The sequence below is a fragment of the Hippopotamus amphibius genome, chromosome 17 (assembly GCF_030028045.1).
Source record: "Hippopotamus amphibius kiboko isolate mHipAmp2 chromosome 17, mHipAmp2.hap2, whole genome shotgun sequence".
NCBI classification, from domain to species: domain Eukaryota; kingdom Metazoa; phylum Chordata; class Mammalia; order Artiodactyla; family Hippopotamidae; genus Hippopotamus; species Hippopotamus amphibius.
The window spans coordinates 57,400,092-57,424,207 of NC_080202.1; the positions used below are offsets into that span (position 1 = coordinate 57,400,092).

Below are 24,116 nucleotides of genomic sequence, written 5' to 3' on the forward strand. Positions count from 1 at the left end.
TAGAGAAAGCTGCAGAGAGCTTCATCTCCTGGGGACAGTTTGAGCATCACCACTAGCGAGTGCCGGCAGGAACCAAGGGCTCGCAGCAGCGGGAAACATACACCAAAGGTTTCCAGGTTCAGAAGTTTGTTTCACGTCTTTATTGACAGGAGGAAAAGAAAAAGGGTCACATCATTTCAGACTTTATTCAAACACACAAATGTAACAAAGGGCACCCACAAGTGACAGGTATGGTCCCTAAGGCCTGGCTCAAAGGCCACGCTGGAGGGTGTGGGTGACTTCTCAGCCCTCCTCCCTCAGCATCTCTGCCCCCTCCTCCTCTTCATCTCGTGGACACCCCTGCAATCAGGTAAACTGTGCAGAAACGAAGTTACTCTAGAGGAGGCTGGGCCCTGCCTCACTGCCAAGAAAGAGGAGCAGGTTCTGAGGAAAAGATGGAAGCGGCTACTGAGTCATCACTCAGGAGATGCCAGGCTGCTCCCTGGGTCTGGCCTGAATCACCCACAGCCTTGGACCCGGGCAGAGAAGGAAGCAGAGAGACACTCCCCACGTGGCAGCCCTGGGCAGCTGAAGCGTGTGGGTCACTGGTCACGTGATGTCCCCAAGCCAATGGGCAGACCTCTGTCTATAGTTACTCTCCCGGGGAGAGAAGGCTTTCAAGAAAAAACACCAACTTGGTTCATAAAGGGCTTGGGTAAAATACTTTTCCAGAAACCTTAAGAAACGAATCACTCTCAGATTCCTAGAGCATTGCAACAGCTGAAACTGTCACTGGGTTGCCAGGAGGAGGGAAACCTGGTGAAAGCCAGCCCTCCCGTTCCTCAGAGCACTTAGCAAGGGGCTCAGCAGCCTTTTAGCAAGCACCACGGTGCACCGCTGAGAAGCGCGACAGAAACAGTGCATCCCGAGGGGCCGGCTCACGGCTGCCCCGCGGCCTCCACGCTCCTCCTCGCTGGGCGGGGGCCAAAGGCTGCTCACCAGGCGAGCCCCAGAGAGCAGACCTGATCGGGCATGAGGCCCCAGCTGCAGCTGCTTTCCCTCCTTTCAGTCTGACGGTTCTCACTGGAACTGGCCACCGGGCACCTTGCCCACAGTGCTCTGTCCGCCTCAGCGCAGCTTTTCCCTGATACGCTCACATCTTTTTCCCCCCCGAGAGATGACAGGATGGAAGCCTGCACGCTTTCTGAAGGGGTGACCCTTTCTGCGTAGGTAGCAGTTCCTCTAACATTTTACAGCTGCAAAAATCCTGGGTACGGGCCAGACTTCCGAGGTGCGGACATGCATGTTCACACTGGTGTGCAGACACCGCACGTCCGCAGACGCCCTGGACACACACTTCTACCTACTCTACACACAGACACATGAGGGCAACGTGAGAATCCCGGAGAAGAGAAGAGTTAGGCCATCGGGGCAGGGGCAGGTCACAGGCTCCAAAGACATTTGGCACGGTCAATGGTCATTTCCAAACAAACCCAGACCCACGCAGTAAGCAGCTGAGCTGTGGAGGAGGGAGAACCTCAGCTCCGAAGGTACCTAGAAGCCATGCGCTTGAGGGAGCTTTTACGGATGGAACATTCTGCTTGGGTACCTCCCCCTCCTACGGACCATGTGCCACACTAGGAAAGTCACCTGGGGAAAAGTCGTGGTTCTCTGGCCCCTTTCATCGCATGACTGCTCACCAAGACTCAGAAGGCTCAGAGAGCAAGTCCAGTTACAGACTCTGAGGTCACAGCCCAAAGGAGGGCTTTCACTCCTCCGGGTCGAGCAGCGTTTCATCCTCGACGCCTTGGCACTCCACAGAAAGAAGTGGCGGTGAGGGCTGGGGTCAGAGACGGGGGAGTCCTCAGACTGCCCAGCAAACGCACACACGCTGCGGGGGAGGGTGCAGGCTCAATGACACCGCCAAGGTCAGAGACCAAGAAGAGACACAAATATCGCACTTTCGGTCAAGGCATTTCCAAGAGACGATCACAAAAATGACAGCACTTTTGGATACTACAACATAACACATTTGGCAACTTTCAAAGAAACAGCTGTCCCCGCCCCAAGCCATCCCTTTATCCTCGGTCCCAGTTTAAACAGCCGGGGAAGGAAGATGGGCCCACGGAGGGCAAGAGAAGGCTGCGGAAGCAGTTACACCAGCCACCTAAAGCGCCCATCTGTCTGTCTCCTGATTGGCGTAGATGCTGCCGGCCTCAAACCTCTTCCTGGGGAGAAAGCAAGCTATATGGGGTGGTCCAGGCTGCTGAAGACAAATGAGGCAAAGCTGAACACGGCAGCAGCTGGTGCCCTGAACTCGGAGCTGCAATCCCCAGTCTCCAACCACAACCAGGGACACCCCCTCGTCCCCCTCCTCCCAGAGGTTTTGTTCACAGGAATGTGGGGTACTCTGGCAACTCTATCCTTTACCCACACCTCAATTCAACAACCTGAAGCCAGAATCCTTTGTGTCTGCTGCATCATTCTGGGGTGCACAGGAGGGGAAAGACTGTTACAAAGCAGCTGCCAACGTCCAATGCGGCACGTTCAGGTGAAAACACGGCACAGCTCAGGGACAACCCTCTCGCTTGCTCCGGCTTCTGTGAAGTACAGCGTGTGCAGGGACCCAGGCCTTCCTCTTCCCCTCCCCATATCCCTACATGAGCTCCAACTGGAACGTGGCCCAGCTGCTCTTATAAAGATTTGTTGTAACACTGGCTAAGAAAACAAAAGCAGGTTTCTGAAAAGGTATTCTGCAGCCGGAAGTGGCCTCTGTCTTCGGCTTCCTGTGGGTGGGGAAGGGGTTCCTTTGGTTTTGACCAGAACACTTCTTCACTGAGGGGCCAGGCTCCGCTTGGCTTTGCAGTAGACTGTACAGGAGCAAGACCTAACTTCACAGAGGCGCTCTGCGGGGTTGCTCTCTCGTCGTTTAGGACTCCGGTGTTTACATCCGAGACCCTCTCTCCTGAAGAATCTGGAAGGGGAAGGTCGGGGAGAGAGCTGAGGCTTGGAGTCGAATGCAGACTGCTTTTGGGTGGGGGGTTGCATACCAGACCGCTGAGGGAAGAGAAGGAGACCCGGAGCCGCGTTCCACTGGACCCCGCAGGGCAGCACGACAACCCTTGTTACCCCAGGAGGCAAGGCACCCATCCCTGAAGCGCTGCAGCTGTAAAGGACTCTTGCTGAACATGGCTGGGGCTAAGTTTACGTGCTGTTGGACCACTGCCCCTGCGCATAAGGACACGGTCCAGGCTCACCACATACTGATGATCTAGGAGCATGTGTGGGTGTACGAGGGGCACAGTGGAGGTAAAAGGTAACAGAGTGCAACAGTTGTCCAACAACTTCAGGGCGTCATGGGGCGGGGGGAGTCACAAAGGTAACCAAACATCTTTTCTCTTGAGATGGCAGAGAGAGAGAGAGGACAGTTTCAAAATATAAGGGCAAAATACTGCCCAATTATGAGTTTCAGAATTCTCGCCTTATAGTAATTGGTGGCCACAAGCCTTTCTTTCTCATTGACTTGACAGAGGCTGGGAAAAGGCTACCGTACTTTGGTTCTCGAGTCCTAAAAGCCTGTGTGACTGCTTCAAAAACCCTGATTTACATTACAACAGTCAAAAGGCCACAATGGAAGGGAAAGGAAAAGGAAGAGCCTGCGAGCAGGAGCTCAGGCAAGGCCCGCGCAGGGGCTTCGCGGGAGCAAAGCGTCGGGTGAAGCCACTTACCTTTGCCTTCTCGCTTGGCTCGATGACGATGCCATTGGTAGAATTATTTAGTTCTCTGGAGACGACACACAGGAACTCTGCCTGATCCTCATTTCCGTAGTTATAGGAAGATCCAATGCTGATTAGCTGATCAAACACGAATCCGGTGAACACACAAACAGGGACTTAAGTGCCACACAAACCAAACCCTCCTCCCGACTGAACTTTGCTGTTTTGCTTCTCAAAGGATGAAGAACGGTCGGGGTCTATCCAGGCCCCAGGGGATAACTGGAGCCCAGTTATTCACCGGAGCATCGTTGAAAAGGCTTCCCCAAAGAAAAGTGTGAGCTCTGCCACCATCCCCGCACCCGAGCACCTGCGACAGTGCCGAAGGCAGCAGCCGGGATCGACACGGTCACAGCATTCCTTCCAGCAAACACTGAGGGGACACAGAGTGCTTCTGTGAATGAAAACGGACACTTGCTTCAGCCAAACACCTACGCAGAGCTGGCTCGTCTCTGACTGGCGCTCGGGAGGCTCTGGAAAGCACCACGTGAGTCACTGAAGAGCTACCCTCAGCCAAGTGCTGCTGGTACTCCTAGCCTTTCTGGAGAACGGAATTCAGGCTCTAGTCTACGTAGGACTCACACACGCAGAGGGAGAAGCTGAGCCCGAGGGTGAGGTCGCCCTGGCAAGTCTGCAGGGCCTCCAGACTGACTTGCTGTCTGACCGGCTGCGGACACCGCCACCCTCCTGTGCCTTCACTTCCTCCTCCGTGTAATGGAGTCAATGGGAGCGGACCTGGTCCTCCCACAGCACATTAATAAAATGAGGAAAACAACATAAATTATTCATTAATTTCACAAAGAATAGTTTAAAAAAGTTGTCATAATATCCTTTGTCTTTGAAACTTTATACCAGGGAGAAACCCTTCTGGGGCGGACGCAAGGTGACACTCCGCACCCACACCCGAACGAGAACCAGGCCGGCTCACACGGCAGGCACGGGTTCTGCGCGGAGAGCCCAGCGTGAGGGAGCACCCAGCCCGGGCTCCGGAGACAGGACACGTGCGTGTATGATCTATAACATAACACTGTGAACACACACAGGAACTCTTATTTAAGAAGGCAAGCTATGGTGAGAGTTCCGGCGACCTCCAGCTGGACAGGAAAGCTGGCGTGATTCACTGAATTGATAACAGCCATCTATTCGTGCTGCGCCTCCCTGTGTTTTGAATACAACAGGTGAACGATTCTGCCATCTAACGGACGAAAGCAGTAAAACCCTGGCTCTCAGAGCTTTATTTTGATGCCTTGGTCACGAGCACAAAGCTAAAGAACAGAAAGCCACAGACGGATGGAAAGGACCGCGCCACCCTCCTCGCTGCGTCTCATCCCTTCACGTCACAGCTGTTCCCCGCGCCGCGCAGGGTGGATGGCGCGCGCACCCGGAATGATAGAGATCTGACCCTGGGATAAGCAAAGGCAGGGCAGTTGCTGAACCCTAGTCTCTTTGGCTATTTATTCTAGAACATGTCAACAAAGCACTTTTGGAAGGAATCCCTCTGAGGGAAAAAAACTCAGAGAGGCACTTTCAAGCCTAAACACGCTGGCTGGCGCCCTCTGGGTAGAAGCATGTGGAAATTGCTGATATGAAGCTGGGAGACACGAGACTATTCTCAGTTCTCCCCAGCTCATCACGTCCTACCTCAAAAAGAATCCACGAGAAGTGGCATTTTCCCCTGTTCTGGAACAGGGTCATACCTGGCCCTGCTCGACTGCCTGGCTGATTAACTGGCTACAGACGGTGACCGTCTGAAAAGCGTGGGCTCCGAGGCTGAGATTCAGGGCTGCTCCCACGTAAGAAACATTACCTGTTCGAATTTCCAACCATCAGACATAGTGGACACCATCTGCGTGAGCTCCTCTTCTTGGCACTGCAGGACTCTGTACACATGCTTCACGGGGCCCTGCGACAACCACAGACAGACTCTGAGGAACGGTTTCAAGGACACAACAGTTTGCAGCTGCCTCAGTGAGGCTCTTCAGAATGATAAGGACTGGAAAGGAGTTTGCTTGGAACTTTTTTCTTGGCGGCCTTTGCAAGCAGCACTGCAGTTTTTCTTTTTTTTTCTTTTTTAACATTTATTTATGTGGCTGTGCCGGGTCTTAGTTGCAGCAAGTGGGATCTTTAGTTGTGGCATGTGAACTCTTAGTTGCGGCGTGTGGGATCTAGTTCCCTGAGCAGGGATGGAACCCGGGCCCCCTGAACTGGGAGCGCGGAGTCTTACCCACTGGGCCACCAGGGACATCCCCACAAGCAGTACGGTAGGTTTTCAATGAAAATTTATCCACGGAAAGAAAGAAAATAAAGGGTCCAAGAACACAAATAAAATAAAATAATCCTGAACTTTGGAAGGACAAATCACGTAAGCAACCATGCTAATAAACTTAAAGAGTTCATCTATTTCCCAAAGTAGAAAACAGAGCAAAACGACTCTGGACAAGAAAGCCACGTTCTCCTCTTCATTGTTGCTGACATAGGTGCTAAAAATGCAGACCGCATCTTGGTTTACTCAGCATGTTACCTCATATGTGGGAATAATACATTCAACAGGGACCCCATAATGTACACATGCTCAAGCTGTTTTACCCCCTGCTGAGGCTCCCTGAAAGTGAAGGTGTTTCAGTGTTACATGGCAACGTTCCTGTTAAAGAGTAATAACAGGGATAATACTTATGAAATGTATGCAGATAACAAAAAACAAGTATTTGGTCTTTGTCCCTCGTTCCTGGCACAGAGCTCCTAAAAACCTGGACACTCCTGAGTGACAGAAGTGTCTTTTGTACGCTACTGAGCACCAGAGAGCCCGCGGTGGTTAGAGGGTTAGAACCTTCAGCCCCAGCTCCTGACCTTGGCGGAAAGGGGAGGGACTGGAGATTTGAGTTCAGTCACCAAAGGCCAATGATACAGTCAACCTTTCCTACCAAGTGACACATCCTGAAAACCCCTAAGTGACGGGGTTCAGAGAGCTTCCAAGTTGGCAAACACATCCACGTGCTGCGCGGGTCTGGGGGGGGGGGTGCGCTGACCGCAGGGACAGAGACTCCTGCGCTCAGGACCCTTTGGGACTTCACCCCATGAATCGCATCATCTGGCTGTTCATCAGTACCCTTCGTAATAAACTGTAGTAAGTAGAGCATTTCCTGAGTCCCACGAGTTATTCTAGTAAATTACTGAACGTGATGGGGGCATCGTGGGAACCCCTGAATTTGTCGCCAAGCCAGGCAGAGTGCACGCAGCCTGGGCACCCGGACTTATGACCGGCATCTGAGACCCACGGAGTCTGACACTGACTGTGGGTGGTCAGGGTCAGGACAGGATTGAACTGCTGGTCACCCAGCTGGTGTCAAAGATTCAGAGAAAGGTCATTTGCTGGCCAGACTCAACTCTCTAGAACATAAGTTAGAACCAGACCCCAAAAGGTGGAGCAACTGAAATGGATGCCCCACAGCTGCAGCACTAACGCCCCTACACTTTACCCACGTCACTGACACCCATGATCTGGCCGCCTGGGGACGAGAAGCCAGTCATGAGAGGGCCAGTGTGGCTGCAGGGAGGCAAACTCGCCAGATAGAAGTTCCGATTCACAGAAGGACAATTAAAGGCGCCCAGGAGGACTCAGTGGTTAGCAATCTGGGACCATTCAGTGTTGGGTGCAAAGCTGTACACTCACTGCCCATCCCAGAGGGCATGAGGCACAAACAGCAGCCCAGGTTCATAACAATGATGTCCGGTCATGGAGAGAGGGGCCAGTTACGTTCAACAGGACTTCAAGAAAATATGGACAGTTTCCTTAAGAATGATGAAAACTTAGCACTTTTTCAAAAGGACAAGTTGGCTTCAGCTATCTAGAAAATTAGTTTTAGAATAACTTGGGGAATACCAGGTAAATAAAAGCAGCTACTGATCACCGAGTGCTACAAGCCCCAAGCGTCACACCCTTCTCTTCTGGTCTTCACCGCAGGTCAACACTGGAAGGCAGATGTCGGCTTCCTTCTATACACGGCACACTGGTGCTCAGAGCGCAGTACCCTGCCCGAGCTGTACAGCGATTAAGTGGATGGAGGTAGAACCCAGATTGATCTGACAACACTACAACCCTTATTCTATACTTTGTCCTTCTAAATGAGGTACAGCTACCATTAAACAAGGTGCTAAGGTTAAAAAAAATAAAATTCCTTCCATTTAAAATATAGGACTTATCTTCTGCCAATTTCAATTACTCTAGCGTATCAGAAACAAGCAGGTGTGTTGCATTATAAGATGCAGAGCATAACAAAAGACCTGATAGTGGCCACAGCTGTCAAAGTCCTGGGTATTTAAGATACTGTACTGCCTCCTTTTTATTCTTCTCTTCCAAAATAAACCACTGGTGCTCTCAAATGGACCAAAATTAATCACCTAGCAAAAAATACTACCAGAGACAGTAGAGTAATAGAATGGTGGCAGCTGCTAAAAGAGATGTGAGGTCTCTGAGAAGAGGAGGGGTAGATCCCCCACATCCTGGACTTTGCCTGAGTGTCAGCCATGTGTGTCTATTTTCAACGTAGACGAGTTAAAGGAGATAACGTGTTTGAAGGCACAGCCATGGAAATCCACACCCGGCCTTAGAGCCAGTGGGACAAATGCAAAAGAGGACGTCTTTCAACAACATCAAATCCACTGCCCAGAGTTCCACTAAATAAAGAGGACAGATGGAAACATCAATTAACATCAAAAGGGTCTCAACATTCCTAGAATAAAAAAGCTTTCAACTGGGTACAAATCCACATGCCTCAGAATCTAGAAAACTAATTAACTGAATTGCTGTCATCAAATAGAAATCTTACGATGCTCTCAAGGAATTTGATAATGACAAAGAACTGAGAGTGTTCAGGTGCCATGATTTGAATGGTTTCAAATTACATACTCTGTGGTACCATCAAAATCTATAATAAGCAATCTAAAGGTTTTTTTCTGAAATGTGGAACATTGAGGATGAGGTGAGATTCTCAACGCCTAAGCTATTAAGTACCTATAATAGTGAAAGATGCCATGAGATGGCAAAAAGGTTGGTGACACTAGATCATATCTCACATGGTAATCTGCAGACCAACTACAAGCTCATCTCTGAACATTAAAAACATTCAGCCACTGGGCAGATGTAAGAGAACTAAATGGATAAGCCCTTCTGTCCATCTTTCGAAGTGCTGGAGAGAACATGTATGAGAGAGTTCAGCTGGATAATTCCATTTAGAGCCAGAAAATCTGATATAAGAAGCCTAACACAGAGAGAGCAAGGCATTACTTTTTACTTTTGAAAAGACACGTATTGCCACCTTCTTATTTGCAGGAAAATTCTATATTGCAATAGATTAGCTCTCAAGAAAGCGACCATCACCAGTATCTGATGGGATAAGAGGCAAGTCATGCTGGAGTCCAACTCTGCCCCGTTGCTGCAGCTAAACTCTCTTAAAACAGAGCCTAAATGAATGAAAGGGAGTGTCTGTGTTTTTTGCTGGACTTTAAGCTTCTTGAGCATGGACCTTCTCCTATCAGTCAGGGTCCCCAGGGTCTAACAGAAGCTACTGTGGCCACTTAAGACACACGATGGGTGATGTGACATGAAGTGAGCTGAGTGCCGTATCTACTAAGTTAACATAAAGATCCAGACTCCATAATAAAAAGAGAAGCTTGATACTATTTTCTCAGAAGCATGATTCACAAGCTGCTTGCAAAGTCTAGGCCATGGCTGGCTTCAAGTGGCTGTCAGGAGCTGGGAGGGACCCAGTCACAGGCTGAAGTCGGGTCCTAATACAGAGAAACCAGCTGGCGGAAGCAAGACCTCGTGTGGCCCCCATGTGGACATGCAGGGAGATGGACACTCTGCCCAGAAAGAACAGGCTTTGAACCTCAAGCACGGTGGCGCCTCCCACGGCCGTATGGCGAGCAGCCACAACCTCCCGTTCTTCTAAGGGGACACGAGGCTGTTTCATTTTCTTTGTGATTTCTTCTCTTCTGTTTCCTTGTTCTGAACAAGTCTGGTGGAGTACGCGCTGTCTGTCTGGCAGACGACAGTGTTCTGCACAGAGACCTCCGGCTCTAAGGGGAGAGGCAGGGCTCTCGCCAAGCAGCACATCATCCATTTCAAATCACACCAGACACGCGGACAGAGAGAGCCACTTGGAGTGTTTTCCCCTTAAGAGTTCAAAACCCACTACCTGTGAAGTTCTGTTCTCGTTGTCCCGTATCCTTTCCTTAACCAGTCGCACAAGAGATGCAATGTTGTAAAACTCCGCTTCCTCCAGCACGCCTAGAAGGACCAAACTGTAGTTAGATATGTGTGAAGAGGCTGGAGTTCACACGCTTGCTAAGAACTGCAGCTTTCAAATGCAAGTCTAGTCTCTCTCCTTCAGCCTGGGAAACGTTTCTTTTGCTGTTTGGTGTGCACCCATGACCACTTCCCCAACGTCAGTGAGTCAAGCACAAGGGTCTGCTCTGTTTACTCTGTTTCATGCCTGCGGTTTCCCACCTGGCACCTTCCCCAGCTCTCCCTGCACCTGCCTCTTAGCTGCAGGACACCTTCACCATGTGTCACTTAGTTCCTGGAACTAGTCTCAAAGGACAACTCTTAAGCTTGCAATTTCTACCCAGTTTGTCCTAAAAATGACCAAAGGTCTGTATGTGTGTGTGTGTGTGTAAATTTATGTAAACCAAATTTAATAAGAGGCTTATTATTTGAACAATATAAAAAGCAATCACTGAAAGAATCCTACGCTAAACAAAATCAAAGGCCCCGAGAGAGGACAACGAGATAGGATGTGTGATCCTGTACCAGGAAAAAATTTTGCTATAAAGGCCATTATTGGAACAATTGACAAAATTAGAATATAAGCTATAGATAAAATATTTATCAATATTAAATTTCCTGAATTTGATAACAATACTGTGATTTTGTGAGAGACTATCCTTATTCTTAAGAAATACACACTGACACACTAAAGGGTAAAGTCTCAAATAGTTCTGAAATAAAAACTGTAGAACTGTGAGAGGAAAGGGGTGAGGAGGAGAGAGAATGAATGAATTATAATGCAAATATGAAAAAAAAAGTTAAAAATTGGTGAATCTGGGTAAAGGGAGTTCTTTGCACTATTCTTGCCCTTTTCTCTAAATGTGAAATTATTTCAAAATGAATTTCCTTAAGGCATTAGAAAATATGCTTAAGATTCCTCTTTGCAAGAAACAAGACTACCCATGAGTTGGTAATTGCTGAAGCTGGATGGGGGAATGGAATTTATTGCATGGAATTTATTGTACTATTGCTGTTACTTCGTATGCATTTGAAACGTTAAGAAAAAAAAAAAGAGGGCATTAAAAAAAGAAAAAGGGGAGAGGGATTCCTCCTTTAGTTGTAATGGCGGTGTTTTGCAGCCACTGCTTTAGCCGGCACGGCCACTACAGCTTTCTTTCACAGAGCTGAAGCTCCCAGGTCAAGGTGCCCTGGATCTAGCGACAGGCCCCAGTCTTCAACTGAACGCCTCAATGAAACCCAGAGAGGCTTTCACAAAGATGTCTGGACCCACTTACAGTCCAGATGCCCTACAAACCAAACAGATGAGTCAACTAATCACGCACCTGAGGACGGGCTAGAGAATGAATTAGGTCAGATGCAAACATTTACAAAGAAGCATGAGACCAGTCTTAAAAGAAATGAGGCCAAGCCTTTTTTTTTTTTAACAGCTGCAAGTTCAAATGAAAATTGAAGGTATAAATACCTAAATATCAGAAATTTGTTGCTTCAGGCTGTGGTCATTCCCTGCTAGTAATAAGTAAATGTAAAAAGGATCCTGACAATTCTGCAAATTCAGAAAAAACTCCAGAGCTATCTCCAAAGCTGAGCTATGTATCTGCCTTCTCCCAAAGGAGGCTGAAGAGCACCCCAAGGGGCTCTCCTTCAAGACCCTCTCAGATGAGACTAGGTAACTGGAGGCTCCCTACTTCCTTTCATAAAGTTTTGCTACATCTGCACATGAGCATGATGAAAATCTTAAAATTCAAATCTCGGGACTTCCCTGGCGATCTGGTGGTGAAGACTCCTTGCTCCCAATGCAGGGAGCCCGGGTTTGATCCCTGGTCGGGGAACTAAGATCCCACATGCTGCAAGAAAGCAGCCTCAAAAAACATCAAATCTGTGAAAAGAAAATTTCAAATCTGTGATCCAGCTTTAAAGATTTGACATGAACTTTGAAAATGCCCAGGGCAAACATCGTTCTTACCTTCTTCTGCCAACTCCTTCGTAATGATGAGCTTCCCATGGCGGAGGTAGTTTAGGATAGGACCAAAGTAGGTAGGGTCCCTGTCAATCAGATAGGCCCCTGTCTCGTCCTGCCAACCAAACATAAGGGTATCATTGTGGAGCTTTCACACTAAGTCAGGGAAGGGTGTCCACCTCTCTGTCACAATTCACGAGTGAGAGGGCAAGTTTTGCTAGATGTTTATCACAAACTATTGGCAAGAAGGCTAGCTTTATGTACCTTCTACTTCAAGATCATTTCAGGGAGGGCGTTACAGATATACAGTCATATCCATCATCTAGGCGTTAATCTGAACTAAAATCTTTACTCGGACACAATTACCAACATTCTTGCTTTGGGATATTTGTTATGAAGAAACAGAGGAAGAAAATGTCATCATTACGTGATCTAAATTTTTGCTTGAGATGGACATTCTGACTTCTCTGTTGTCCCTGAATCACATTCCTAATTCTAAGAAAACCTCTGTTTAGCTGGCAGTGCTCCTGAGCTCAGGGCCAACCTCAGTGGGAGTCTGCACTGGCAGCTCTAACTCACACTCCAGATCTGTGCCCAGAGGAAGCTTGGCACGGCCAGGACTTGGCTCTGAGCAGTTTCAATCCTACTCATCTTTACAGTAAAGGGAACAAGAAGAAACTGGCTTCTACTGCAACAAGGAAGACTTAGGGCAGATAAAATAATTCCTTTCTAATAAGCAAGGTTTGGGAAAACTCTTTAAAGTTAGGGCAGGACAGGTTTCCTTGGATCTGAGATTTATTACAGGAGAGAAGGCAGGAGATGAATAAATGAAATCAACCAAAGTTTACCCAACCCGAACTCTGCTGCAAGGGAACAACTAAGTGATATATGGGATATAAGGTTGTGTAAGCAATGACCAATGCTTTTAAGTCGGAAACTAAAACATGAACGTGTAAAGTTAAAAAAACAACTCAGACAACAGCTCAAACTGAAAATGGGCGAAGCGTCTTGTCACCTCTCAACTCTTTGGTTAGCAGCCATGCATCTTGCCCTACAGCACTCTCTGGGTTCCATTTTCCCTGGTCTTAACGGGTCAGCTTAGATTCGCACTGGCAAACGACAATCCCTTTCCAAGGAACGTATCTGATCGCAAGTATGGACCTAAAACAGTGACAGTTACCAGATACGAGCTCAGGGACCAGGACGGCAGAAAAGAAGTGTGGTATCATGCGAAGCACTTCCTGCAGCGGTCGCAGCCATCATCAGACCCAGGCTTCCACCCAACTTGGCAGAGGGGTCAGAGAGAAAGTCTGAGAAAGCTACAAAGATGCCTTAGCTCACCCTGACCCAGTTCTGGGTGCATCTAGCACCGGCGGTGAGGGGCTGACGAGGAGCCAGGGGGAAAACTCATGCAGACCGGAGGGGCTGGGATGAGAGGGGCAGAGAGGGATACGGAGGAGGGGTGTGGAGTGGGTTCTGGTGGGTGAAGGTGGGCACAGTTAGGGGAAGGAGCCGCTGAGGACGAAGGGTGGGGTCAGAGAGGGAGCCTGCGTGCGCCTGAGGATGGGGGCGAACAGCCCCAGGGGTTAGCCTGGCGGGGAATCAGGAGCAGGAGGGGGTCCCGGCCCGGGGAGCCCACCACTGAGAAGCGTGTCGTAGGAATCTGGGGACAAGCCTAGGAGGAGCGAGGGGGTCCGAAGGCCGGGGGCGCGCCCGAGGGCGGGGCGCACCTTGTCTGAGTCCAGCTCCGGGTCCTCCTGGCAGCAGAGGCGGCAGAGAAAAGACTTGGGCTCCCGGCCTAGGGTCTGCCTGGTGGTCACGAAGTAGGTGCCGCCCACGTTCAGCCGGACCCAGCGGGCCGCGCCACCGCCCCCTGCCCGCTCGGGAGGTCCGGGACCCGGCTCCAGCGGCTGCGCGACGGCGGTGGGCGGGCGGCCGTGCCCGCGGGGCGTGGGGCCAGCAGGGCGAGGGCTGGGGGGCCCGCGACCCGGGCCGCCCCCGTCGCCCAGCCCGCTCCCGCCGCCCCCTCCCAGCCCCGCCATCGCCGGGTCCAGCTGCAGCTCCGCCATCTTGGGCCGCCGCCGCCGCTGCCCGCGCGCCGCCGGGCCGGCCCATCTCTCTGCAGGGAGAGCCGGGCCGGCCCACCGACGGGGGCGGGGCCGGGGGAGAGCGACGGGGGCGCCTCCAACCAGCGCTCGGGGACCCGGGCGGTAGAGGCGCGGCGCCCGCCTCCGGAGGCGGGACGTCCGGGACCAGCCCTCATATCTATTGGCTGATTTGCGAAACAGGGCCCGCCCCCTCGACTTCGGGGCGGGCTGAGCGGAGGCTTTCCGGTGACCCACTTCCGTTCCTTGGTGCTGTGGACTGTGGGCCGCCGGGGTCGGTGAAGGTGAGTGGGGTTTGGGGCCTTGGGTCCGACCCCAGCGGGTTCCTCTGCTCTGCCACCTGCAGACCTCGGCCCGACCCTTGTTGCGCCCCCGCCGAGGATGCCGGGCCCTGCGGCTGCCCCGCTGGCAGAGGGTCCCTGGTGTAGCCGCTGCTCCGCTCTCCCTTCCTCTCCCCTCCCCCGAGCGCGAGGTCGCAGGGGCCAGCCGGTGACCCCGCCGCCTCTGATTTAGGCCCTTCCGCTAACCTTATCTCATCCAGCCCGACCCCAGCCTGGCCGACATCAGCAGGCCGGTTTGGAGGCTGGTGAAACGTTGCCGGGAGATAGTTTTAGCTTGGTGAGTGACGCCCAGCCGGCTGGAGGGCTGTGCCCTTCCCTGCCGAAGGTTCCCGCATGCGAGCGTGTGGAGCTTTCAGAGCTTCTCTAGCGCAGGGTTCATTGACCGGTTCGACAGATATTCACTGGGCATCTCCTGTGTGCAAGATCAGCTGTAGGCGCTGGGGACTCGGCAGTAAATAAAAGACAACAAACTATTTATGAAGCCTGTCTGCTCCTGTGCTTGGAAAAGTCTCTGTAAGGGCACTTATTTCTCTGGTGTATTTAAAGGTCACCGACCCTCAGTAAGCTATCCTGAGAGTGAAAGGAAGCGGTAGGTGTTGGACAAGTGTCTTTTTTTAAGATCCTGGGGAAGAGTTCTTCCATCTTCCTTGTGATCCACCCCAGAGCTTGTAAAGACCTTTGACATTTCAGTCTTTCTCCTAATGTCTGACATTGATCTTATTTAGTGTAAGTTGACTATTTTCTCATACTCTGTCCTGGCTTAAAAAAGGGGGGGGGGGCCTTAATCACTGCATCTTTTCTCACATTCACATACGTATTGAATACCTCTTTTAAGGGTATTGCCAGTATACTCAGGGTATGTGCAGGGGATCATCAGACGTGTATAGGAAGGTGCAGGTGTATTACCATTATAACAGGGAGGGGGTAGAGAGCCCCTTAAGTTTGTATAAGATTGTAGAGCAAATTGATGTGCACAGTTACATCTGATACTTTTAACAGCCTTCTTAGGTAAGCAGGGCTATTATCTCCATTTTTCAGATGAGGAAATATTGGTTGAGAGTCTGCCCTGTTTAACAAAGCCTTGTTGAAATGTGGGTATGTGTCTGGTGCTGTGCACTGGAGAATCAGTGAATAAAATGTAAACTGAGTGGAAATGTATTTAAATTATTAACTTTTATAGTGCATGAGTATTGCTTTAGCAATATTTCCAAAGGTACTTGGAGTGCAAACACTAGAGAACTGGGGAATAGAGGGAGGACCATCTAGGGGGAGAGAATGTCCTTATATGCCAGGTTGCACACCTTGAATTTGAAAAGCTGAATTGTCCTCCTCTTCTGATTTAGTAATCCTAATTCCTTTAGTTGACAATATACCCACTCATATGATGCTAATCTGTTTCTTAAAGATTTGAATATTTCTGAGATGCCCTTCAGAGGATTCTCTCCAGGAGCCCTGTTTTGATCTGACCTGTTTTATTTTCCAGGATCTCAAGATGGCTGGACGGAAACTTGCTCTAAAAGCCATTGACTGGGTAGCTTTTGGGGAGATCATACCCCCAAACCAGAAGGCCATTGCCAACTCCCTGAGATCCTGGAATGAGAGCCTCACCTCCAGGTCAGTACTTTTCTGAGAGGGAGCCTCTTAACTGTCACTTCATGTGAAACAAAATGTGCTTTGGAATTACACATGAATTTCTGGTGTTCTTCTGTAGAAAGTATAAAGAAATCCATGCATTTTCCAAATGCAAGGAATTGTTTTGCATTCCTGTGATCTCCCTCCTAGGGAAGAGTGTGGTGATAGCCCCAGGCCATATGAATAAGGAGCAGGGAAACTGCTGTGTGAACTTTCTGTTGCTTATGCAGCGGTCTTAACTTTTGCTTTTCTACGTGAGCAGGTTGGCTGCTCTGCCTGAGAAGCCACCTGCCATCGACTGGGCTTACTACAAGGCCAACGTGGCAAAGGCTGGCTTGGTGGATGACTTCGAGAAGAAGGTGAGACTTCAGGCAGCTAAAGCCCTGGTCTTGTAACATGGCTGTGGGTGGGGAGCAGTTACATGTGCAGGATGACCGTGAGGAAAGGGGGTGGTATTAACACCCAGAATCCAAAGGAGGCTCAGGAGAGGTGGGTGTGGCCAAAGGTCTTGTGATGACAGATTTAAATGGTAAATAGGTGCAGGATTTTTGTATATAATCATTTCTAGAACTCTGGACATTGAGGATTCATTATGCTGTGGTCAAGTTCAAATACTTTCTAATTCCAGATATCTCAGTGAATGAGCCTTGTCTTTACAAATATATGCCAAGCTGGGCAACATCAATGGATTTTCTAAAAATAATGTAAACGTCTTCTGTTTAATGTTATTGGAGCGCAGTGAACTGCAGAATTCTTTAAAGAGAGAGAGAGAGAAAAGGAAATTTCTTTAGAACTGCAGGGTTCTTTGAGGTCATGAAGTCCAGCTCTCTTTATCAAGTGAAGTAACTGAAGCTCATTGTATATTGTCCAAGGTCTCCAGCTGGTTAGTGCCGGGGCAGAGAACTACCTTGAGCTCCTCTTGCCAGTCTAATAATACTCTTTCCACTACAGTGCCTGAGATGCTTGCTGGTTTCCTCCTGGAATGGATCTATTGCGATTAGCAGCTTTGAGCCTTTGGCAGGGTTGGGGGGGGGCTCCTGGTTACATTAAGAACAGCTCACCGTCCCTGTGTTTGTAGTTTAATGCCCTGAAGGTTCCTGTGCCGGAGGATAAATACACTGCCCAGGTGGATGCTGAAGAAAAAGAAGATGTAAGTAGCTGAGGCTCTTATTTATTCTAAAATTCCCTTGATTCCTGACAGTTCTGTTTCTTACTAGAAGGTTAAGGTGGAGTGAACTTAAAGGATCTATAAAATGGAATGAACTATTAAATGCAATAATGTGGATGAACCTCAAAATAATTATGTGAGTGAAAGAAAGCAGCATAGGAGTACACACTGTATGAGTCCATTTCTGTAAAACTCTCAGAAATTCAGCTAAATCTCTGCTGACAGCACATCAGTAGTTGCCTGGGGGTGGGAGGGGGGCTGAGAAATATTTCAGTATCTTCACTGTGGTAATGGCTTCCCGGATGGATACACGTATCAAAACTTATCAAGTGGTGCTCTTTTAAATAGCTGCATTTTAGTTCTTGTCAGTTATACCTCAACATACTGTTAAAAACAGCCAAGGAGTTGGAACTGGGTAGGAAAACCATACGAGGTAGTAGTCAAATGCCTGCTTGCTTGAAAGTACTGAAGGCCAAATGCTGGAACTCAGGTGGCTCCACCAAAGAGAAGCCTGGCTAGGCGGCCAGGGCTTGTCCTGACCATTCGGTTGGCCCCTGTGAAATCAGCATTTTGTAGGTTGGTGAATAACTTGCTGAAGAACCCTGATCCTGCCATCTTAAGCTGGTTCTCCTGTATGGGCTTCTTTGTGGGTGTTGGAAAAGCTGTCGTTTGCCTCCCAAGGCGAGCTCCCCCCAGTACTTTCCACAGAGTGTGGGAAGTCACAAGGGTGGGCTCTGGGACTCCACGTCTCTTGGGAGCTTCAGGGTCAGGATGGTACAACTTGGTTTCAAAACAAAATTTCTCCCTTCTCTTAAAGGTGAAAAGTTGTGCTGAGTTTTTGTCTCTCTCGAAGACCAGGATCGAGGGATATGAGAAAGAGGTAAGGATGAGCCTTGGCCTTTGCCTATATTTTCCCTCTTTCACGGCCACACATCTCTTACCTAGCAGCAGCAACCCGCCTTGGCTTCTCTGTTGCACCTCTGCAGCCCTGTTTATCTAACACAGCCCCTCTCCTTCCAGCTGGAGAAGATGAGAAACATAATTCCATTTGATCAGATGACCATTGAGGACTTGAACGAAGTCTTCCCGGAAACCAAGTTAGACAAGAAGAAGTATCCCTACTGGCCTCACAGGCCAATTGAGCAATTATAAACTTGACTCTGGGAGAAAGCTCTGGCCCTCGAATTATAAACTTTCAACATTAAAAATAATTACACAGTGCTGTGTATGTCTGCTCCTTTGCGGTTGAGATAGTTCCAACTCTGGGGTGACCTCACTGGGAGTGGAGGTTTTGTTAAAATGGACAGGTGTGCCCATGGGTGTGTGCTGTTGTCTAATGGTGAGGACGTACAGGGGCCCATTACTGAGCCCCCAGGGCTGCTGAAATCTTAACAAATAATAGTAGGGCCGATGACAGTGTATTTCACTGGAACATGGTGAAGAGGAATCCTTATCTACGGATTGCCTTGAACTTTCTCTTTGCTTTCAAATCACTGATTCCTAGGGAGTGCTTCCTTTGTGTCCATTAGTAAGTCACAAGAGCAGATGGTCCAAATTGCAGGTGTAACAGCAGGGTGAGTAGCAGCAGGGATCGAATTTTCTGTGCTTCAGCTCTTCAGTATAAATGTGGTATAAAAAGAAACTCTGTCACAAAGTTAAAACCTGTTATAGCTTTGTATATGAACAGGAAATTATTTTAATTCCACCGTTTCATTAAAAGAAATTCCTAGTATTTATTATAGTTAGCAGGATTCCTGAGCAATGCCAGGAACTATAGGTGGTTTAAAGTAAGATGAGGTGGTAGGAAAAGTTCTATTGCCCTTGATGTCAGAGCACCTGGTATGCCTACTGCTTATGCCTGCCCTTGGCCAGTTAATTGCTGGTTCTAGACGAACCGTTTACCATCTCGGGGACTTTCCTTTTCTCATTTACGAACATCAGGATTGTAATGAGGATTAAACAAGATAACCTGGGAAGTTTCTCGGTAAGAAAGTGATCTAAGCAAAGGCATCTGGCTTGATATGGCTTAAATCCTGTACGAAAAACCGACCAGGGGAGGGTAATGAGCACAGACGAACAGTTTTGTGACATTTCTGCCAGAGATTGCAGATGGAATTTATGGGAGAAGAGCAACAGTTGCTGATAGCGCTCAAGAAAGTAATGTGGTCTTTTTTTTTTTTTTTCTTTTTTAAGAAAATTTATTGGCTGCATTGAATCTTCGTTGCTGCACACAGGCTTTCTCTAGTTGCGGAGAGTGGGCGCTACTCTGTTGCAGTGCACGGGCTTCTCATTGCAGTGGTTTCTCTTGTTGCAGATCACGGGCTCTAGGCATGCAAGATTCAGTAGTTGTGGCATGTGGGCTTCAGTAGTTGTGGCTGGAGGGCTCTAGAGCACAGGCTCAGTAGTTGTGGGCCTGGTTGCTCCGAGGCATGTGGGATCTTCCTGGGATTGAACCCGTGTCCCCTGTATTGACAGGCGGATTCTTAACCACTGCGCCACCAGGGAAGCCCCAGTAATGTAGTCTTAGACATAAGCAGAGGAGAGCATGGGGCACCATCACCCCTAATTTGCAGGGCAGGGGCTAGGCTGAAGGTAAGATGTAACTGAGGGGCAAGGCGTGTTCCACTTAGAGCCGCTTTAGTGGTATCAGGATCTGTGATGTTCAGCAGTAGCTCTGCCAGCAGGCCTTTAATGTGCTCAAGGAGCACCACTCGCTCCCTCTCCCCAGGCTGTGAATCACTGAACTGGCACGCAGCCATCCAGCTGAAGATCCAGGGATTCAGACAAGTGAAAACAAGGGGAATCTTAGGAAAAGCCATTGAGCTTGCTTTTGGAGTGTGGTTAGAATGTGTGTTCAAGGGAGGAACCAACAAGAGTCCCATGAAAGTTTTGTAACATAAAGGGATGGTCCCTAGCATTTGAGGGAGGGCCTTTGGAAGACTCACAGGAAGAAACAAAGTGAAGAACTGACAATGTGCTGTCAGTCCAAGGCATTTGGGGAGGATTGGGGCACTTTTAAGTTTTATATCCTGAATCGTTTGAAGTTTTTACATTGAGTATGCATTGATTTTACATTAAAAGTAATCACTAGTAAAATAGGATTATGCTTTTTGAATCACTACAGAGAGACAAAAGTACATCCTATCTGGGAAAAGTTAAAGGTACAAATCAGCAAAAACATAAGTAGCAGAAATACAGAACAGAACATACTCAGGATTATAAATCAGTAAAGACCCCTATTTGAAGGCAGAAATTCAAACTGGGTCAGCTCAAACTGGGTCAACTACAAACTGTCCATCCTTAAAGAAAGTTAGTTTTTTAAGGAATTCCCTGGCGGTCCAGTGAGGACTGGGTGTTTTCACTGCTGGGCTGAGTTCAATCCCTGGAGGGGCAACTAATATCCCACAAGCAGAGGCAGGGCCAAAAAAAAAGTTAAAGAAGGATACATTGACTATATCCAGGGTTCCAACTCCCTACTCTGGAAATTGGCATTGAAGGAAAAAAAAACAAACATTTTATCCTGCCTTAATTTAAGCAACAGTTATGTCAGGGTAAACTAATAGACCTAGTTAATGAGAGAAAGTTCTTTACAAACTATTCCAGTGCCAAATGTGGAAAGAAAGTAAGGTTGGGAAAAGCACTGTTTTGTAATCCCTAATGAAATACAGTTGACCTCAACACGAGTTTGAACTGCCTGGGTCCATTTATATGTGGATTGTTTTCAATGAGCACATACTACAGAGCTACACCAGACAAGGTCGGTTGAATCCAAACTTGGTTGAATCTGCGGGTGCGGAGGGCCAGCTGTACCCTAACCCCCAAGGTGTTCAAGGGTCAACTGTAGTTTATTCAGGCAAAGATCATTCATGGATGAGACCATTACAGAAAAGTTTGATGAACCACTTGACAGTGATCAGGCTGTCACTTCCTGATGTCAAGCCCATATTATGTACCTTCTGACATACTGTGTATGTTAAATACGAGGGTGAGTCAAAAATTATCCGCGCTCCAGTTATTAAAACTTCTGTTGGCCGCACTGTCTTATCAGCGCTTTCCATTCAAAGCTACTGTGTCCCCAGCCACTGATGTGCAGGTGTGAACAATGGATGCCCCACTTGTGATTTGCCCAAAAGAAGAGCAGCATGCAGTGATTCGTTTTTTGTGGTCTGAGGGTGTGCACATCCGCACACTTCTGCCCACCCTGTTGACACTCTGAAAAAACTTCGTTTTGAGGTGTTAAAGCATCCTCCCTATAGTCCTGATCTTGCTCCATTGGACTTTCACCTGTTTGGTCCCCTGAAAGCAGCCCTGTGAGGACGAAGATTCACTTCTGATGAAGACGTGAACACAGCAGTGCATTTGTGGCTTGCAGCTCAGCCTAAAACATTTTTTAATCGGAATACAAAAGCTTGTTGACAGATGGACAAAGTGTATTGAAAGGCAAGGAGATTATGTGAAAAAGTGATGTATTTGTCTTTTCTAAAAGTTAATTGAAATAAATGCTAAAGCCAGAGCGCAGATAATTTTTGACTCACTCCCATACACAGCACCGTTTGAAAGTATTTTGCCAAAAAGTTGAACCTGAATTAATCAGGGCATTAAAAGTAACATCCAATTTAGAAGAAATATCTGGGATACAGGAACAAGTTAAATGACACCACAAAGCAGTAAAGATAAATCCAAAATGAGGGACATTTTACAGGAAATCTGACCTCTGTTTTTCAACAAGTCAGTAGCATGGGGCAGGATAGGAGGGAAGGAAGGGCAGCTTTAGGTTAAAAAGGGACCCAAGATCCAAATCCTGTGTGTGGACCTTATTTGGATCCTGATTTGCACCAATCAACTGTAAAAAGATAATTAAGAGATGACTATTGAAGTATGTAGGGATAAAATGATGTGATGTCTGGGATTGCTTTAGAATGTTTAAGGAAAATAAAAGGATAAAAAGGATTAATGGAGCAAATGTAACAAAATCTTGATAACTGATGGATCTAGGTTGGTTCATTTACTATTCTCTTTGTGTATGTTTGAAATTTTTCATAATAAGAATTTTTAAAGCATGGGCAAAAATGCAGATTTATAATATTACTATCTAGCAAAGTAGAATTCAAGACAAAAACATGACATGGATCAAATGTAGCCCTTAAATAATAAAGGAAACCATTTACATGAAAAAAAAAATGATTGGAACCTTGATGTACTGAAAGAAGTAACATTAAAACATAAATGGAAAAGTTAAAAAATTGCTAGACATAATTTGTAAAGATTTTAACATACCTTTCTATTTTTTGACATTTGCAAAACAAGTGAGACTATAGCAGACTATAATAAAAAAGTCTCATTTAATAGCTTATATACTAAATTCTATGTCATACAAACAGAATAACTGGAAACTGATAACATATTAGACTATAAAAAAGCTTCAAATTAAAAAAACCCAGAAGAATCTACAGTATATATCGACTGATCCCAGAGCAAATATTATTACTACATAAAACAATTAATAGCCACAGTATAAACTACAATAACACAAAACAGTACAAAATTGCAGCCACTTGGAAACTGAAACTTCCTCTCCTAAATCTTGGATCAATGAGAAATCAAATATGTAATTACAGAATGTATGGAAGAAAAAAGTAATATGAACATTTCATATGAAAAGAAAGCAAATTGATGGCATTAAATTGTGTTGTATAAAAACAATTCATCACACAACACATTCTGATTACAGAAAAGATCAGATATAGATAAGAAAAATAGAAAATACTGAAAAAATTAATAAATTGGTTTATAAATTAATACTCATATTAAGTATCATAAAAAGCTGAAAATAATTAGATCAATGGAATAGAACAGAAATGTTCAGGAAAAGTCCATGCCATATTAGGATTAAGTACAGTTTACCCTTGTACAACCAGTGTTTGAACTGTAGTTCACTTTCACACTTTCAGGCAGATTTTTTGAATCGTAAACACTGCAGTGCTATTGTACACAATCCCGGTTGGTTGAAGCTGAGGCTCGTGGCCCCTAATACCCCCCACCACCTGCCCCCCTGTGTTAGTCAAGGTATATGCATATAAGTATTTACTAAATAACCTAAGTAGCATTTTGAATCAAAGGCACGGATCTAAGTGTTTAAATATTTGTAAAACAAGAACAGATCCTTACTTTACACTTTAAAATAAATTCCAGTTACAGATATAAATGTTAAAAACAAACAAACCCCACAAGAAACAACAGGAAAAACTGTAGGTGAATATTTATATAAGCTTCAGGTGAGGAATTTTTCAAACACCAAACCAGAAACTATGGTGCAAAAAAAATGGATAGATTTGGCGGGGGTGGGCGTGAGGGGTAGGGGGTGGAATAAACCAGGCACTGGGGACCCAGCAGGCTTCTTTGACTTGAGATAATCAGCCCTGAACTCATCCCCTTCCCCATCTGTCTTGGGGAGGGGTGTGTGGCACCACTGTCTCCCTAAATCCTGGGCACCATCCTGGGCTCCTTGTCTGTTTCATCCCACAGCAGTCAGGAACCAGATCCGCAGATTCCATTTCTTGAAGGTCTGTTTTACTTCCCTTCTCTTGGTGTCCCTGCTGTTGCCTCCATTCATGGTTTGGTAATTTCTTCCCTGAACATCTTTCCCTGAGGGGGTCTTCCCTGCCTGTACCCTCACCTGCCTCTAATTCATTTATTTATTTATTTATTTTAATATTTATTGCAGTGTAGTTGATTTACAGTGTTATCTCTAATTCACTCTTTCTGGTGCTGCCGAGGGGATCTTTTTGAAATGCAAATATAGTTATTTTACTCTTCTGCTTAAAACCCTCTGCCCACAAAATCAAATACAATGTCCTTACTCCAGGGTTCTC

At 47.3% G+C, this 24,116-nt stretch overlaps 2 protein-coding genes across 6 annotated transcripts; one reads left to right on the top strand and one right to left on the bottom strand.

Moving 5' to 3' along the window:
- Window positions 1-117: 117 nt before the first annotated feature.
- On the bottom strand, window positions 118-14,110 carry KCTD2 (potassium channel tetramerization domain containing 2). 5 transcript variants are annotated; one of them, XM_057715201.1, is made up of 6 exons: window positions 13,729-14,110; window positions 12,005-12,113; window positions 9,950-10,041; window positions 5,560-5,655; window positions 3,708-3,833; window positions 118-2,953 (listed from the first exon to the last, which is right to left on the bottom strand). In XM_057715201.1, exons 1-6 carry the CDS (start codon window positions 14,065-14,067, stop codon window positions 2,924-2,926), a joined length of 792 nt encoding a protein of 263 aa, XP_057571184.1. In that variant the 5' UTR covers window positions 14,068-14,110; the 3' UTR covers window positions 118-2,923. The 5 variants fall into 5 exon arrangements, 3 of the variants coding, with proteins under 3 accessions (XP_057571184.1, XP_057571186.1, XP_057571185.1); XR_009049968.1 differs by having other exon boundaries at window positions 2,931-2,953; window positions 3,708-4,125; XR_009049967.1 differs by having other exon boundaries at window positions 2,931-2,953; window positions 3,708-4,146.
- Window positions 14,111-14,302: 192 nt separating this feature from the next.
- On the top strand, window positions 14,303-18,465 carry ATP5PD (ATP synthase peripheral stalk subunit d). Its single transcript, XM_057713784.1, has 6 exons — window positions 14,303-14,387; window positions 15,928-16,058; window positions 16,339-16,435; window positions 17,155-17,226; window positions 18,062-18,124; window positions 18,265-18,465. Exons 2-6 carry the CDS (start codon window positions 15,937-15,939, stop codon window positions 18,394-18,396), a joined length of 486 nt encoding a protein of 161 aa, XP_057569767.1. The 5' UTR covers window positions 14,303-14,387; window positions 15,928-15,936; the 3' UTR covers window positions 18,397-18,465.
- Window positions 18,466-24,116: the final 5,651 nt, after the last annotated feature.

What these genes read in the sequence shown, in the direction of transcription:
- KCTD2 (XM_057715201.1), bottom strand. Translation starts at nt 14,067, where the DNA reads ATGGCGGAGCTGCAGCTGGACCCGGCGATGGCGGGGCTGGGAGGGGGC. An exon ending in CGGAGCTGGACTCAGACAAG is followed by an intron (nt 12,114 to 13,728) that starts GTGCGCCCCGCC and finishes TTTGGTTGGCAG; the next exon opens with GACGAGACAGGGGCCTATCT. An exon ending in ATGGTTGGAAATTCGAACAG is followed by an intron (nt 3,834 to 5,559) that starts GTAATGTTTCTT and finishes GTGTTTGATCAG; the next exon opens with CTAATCAGCATTGGATCTTC.
- ATP5PD (XM_057713784.1), top strand. Translation starts at nt 15,937, where the DNA reads ATGGCTGGACGGAAACTTGCTCTAAAAGCCATTGACTGGGTAGCTTTT. An exon ending in AATGAGAGCCTCACCTCCAG is followed by an intron (nt 16,059 to 16,338) that starts GTCAGTACTTTT and finishes CTACGTGAGCAG; the next exon opens with GTTGGCTGCTCTGCCTGAGA. An exon ending in TGGATGACTTCGAGAAGAAG is followed by an intron (nt 16,436 to 17,154) that starts GTGAGACTTCAG and finishes CTGTGTTTGTAG; the next exon opens with TTTAATGCCCTGAAGGTTCC.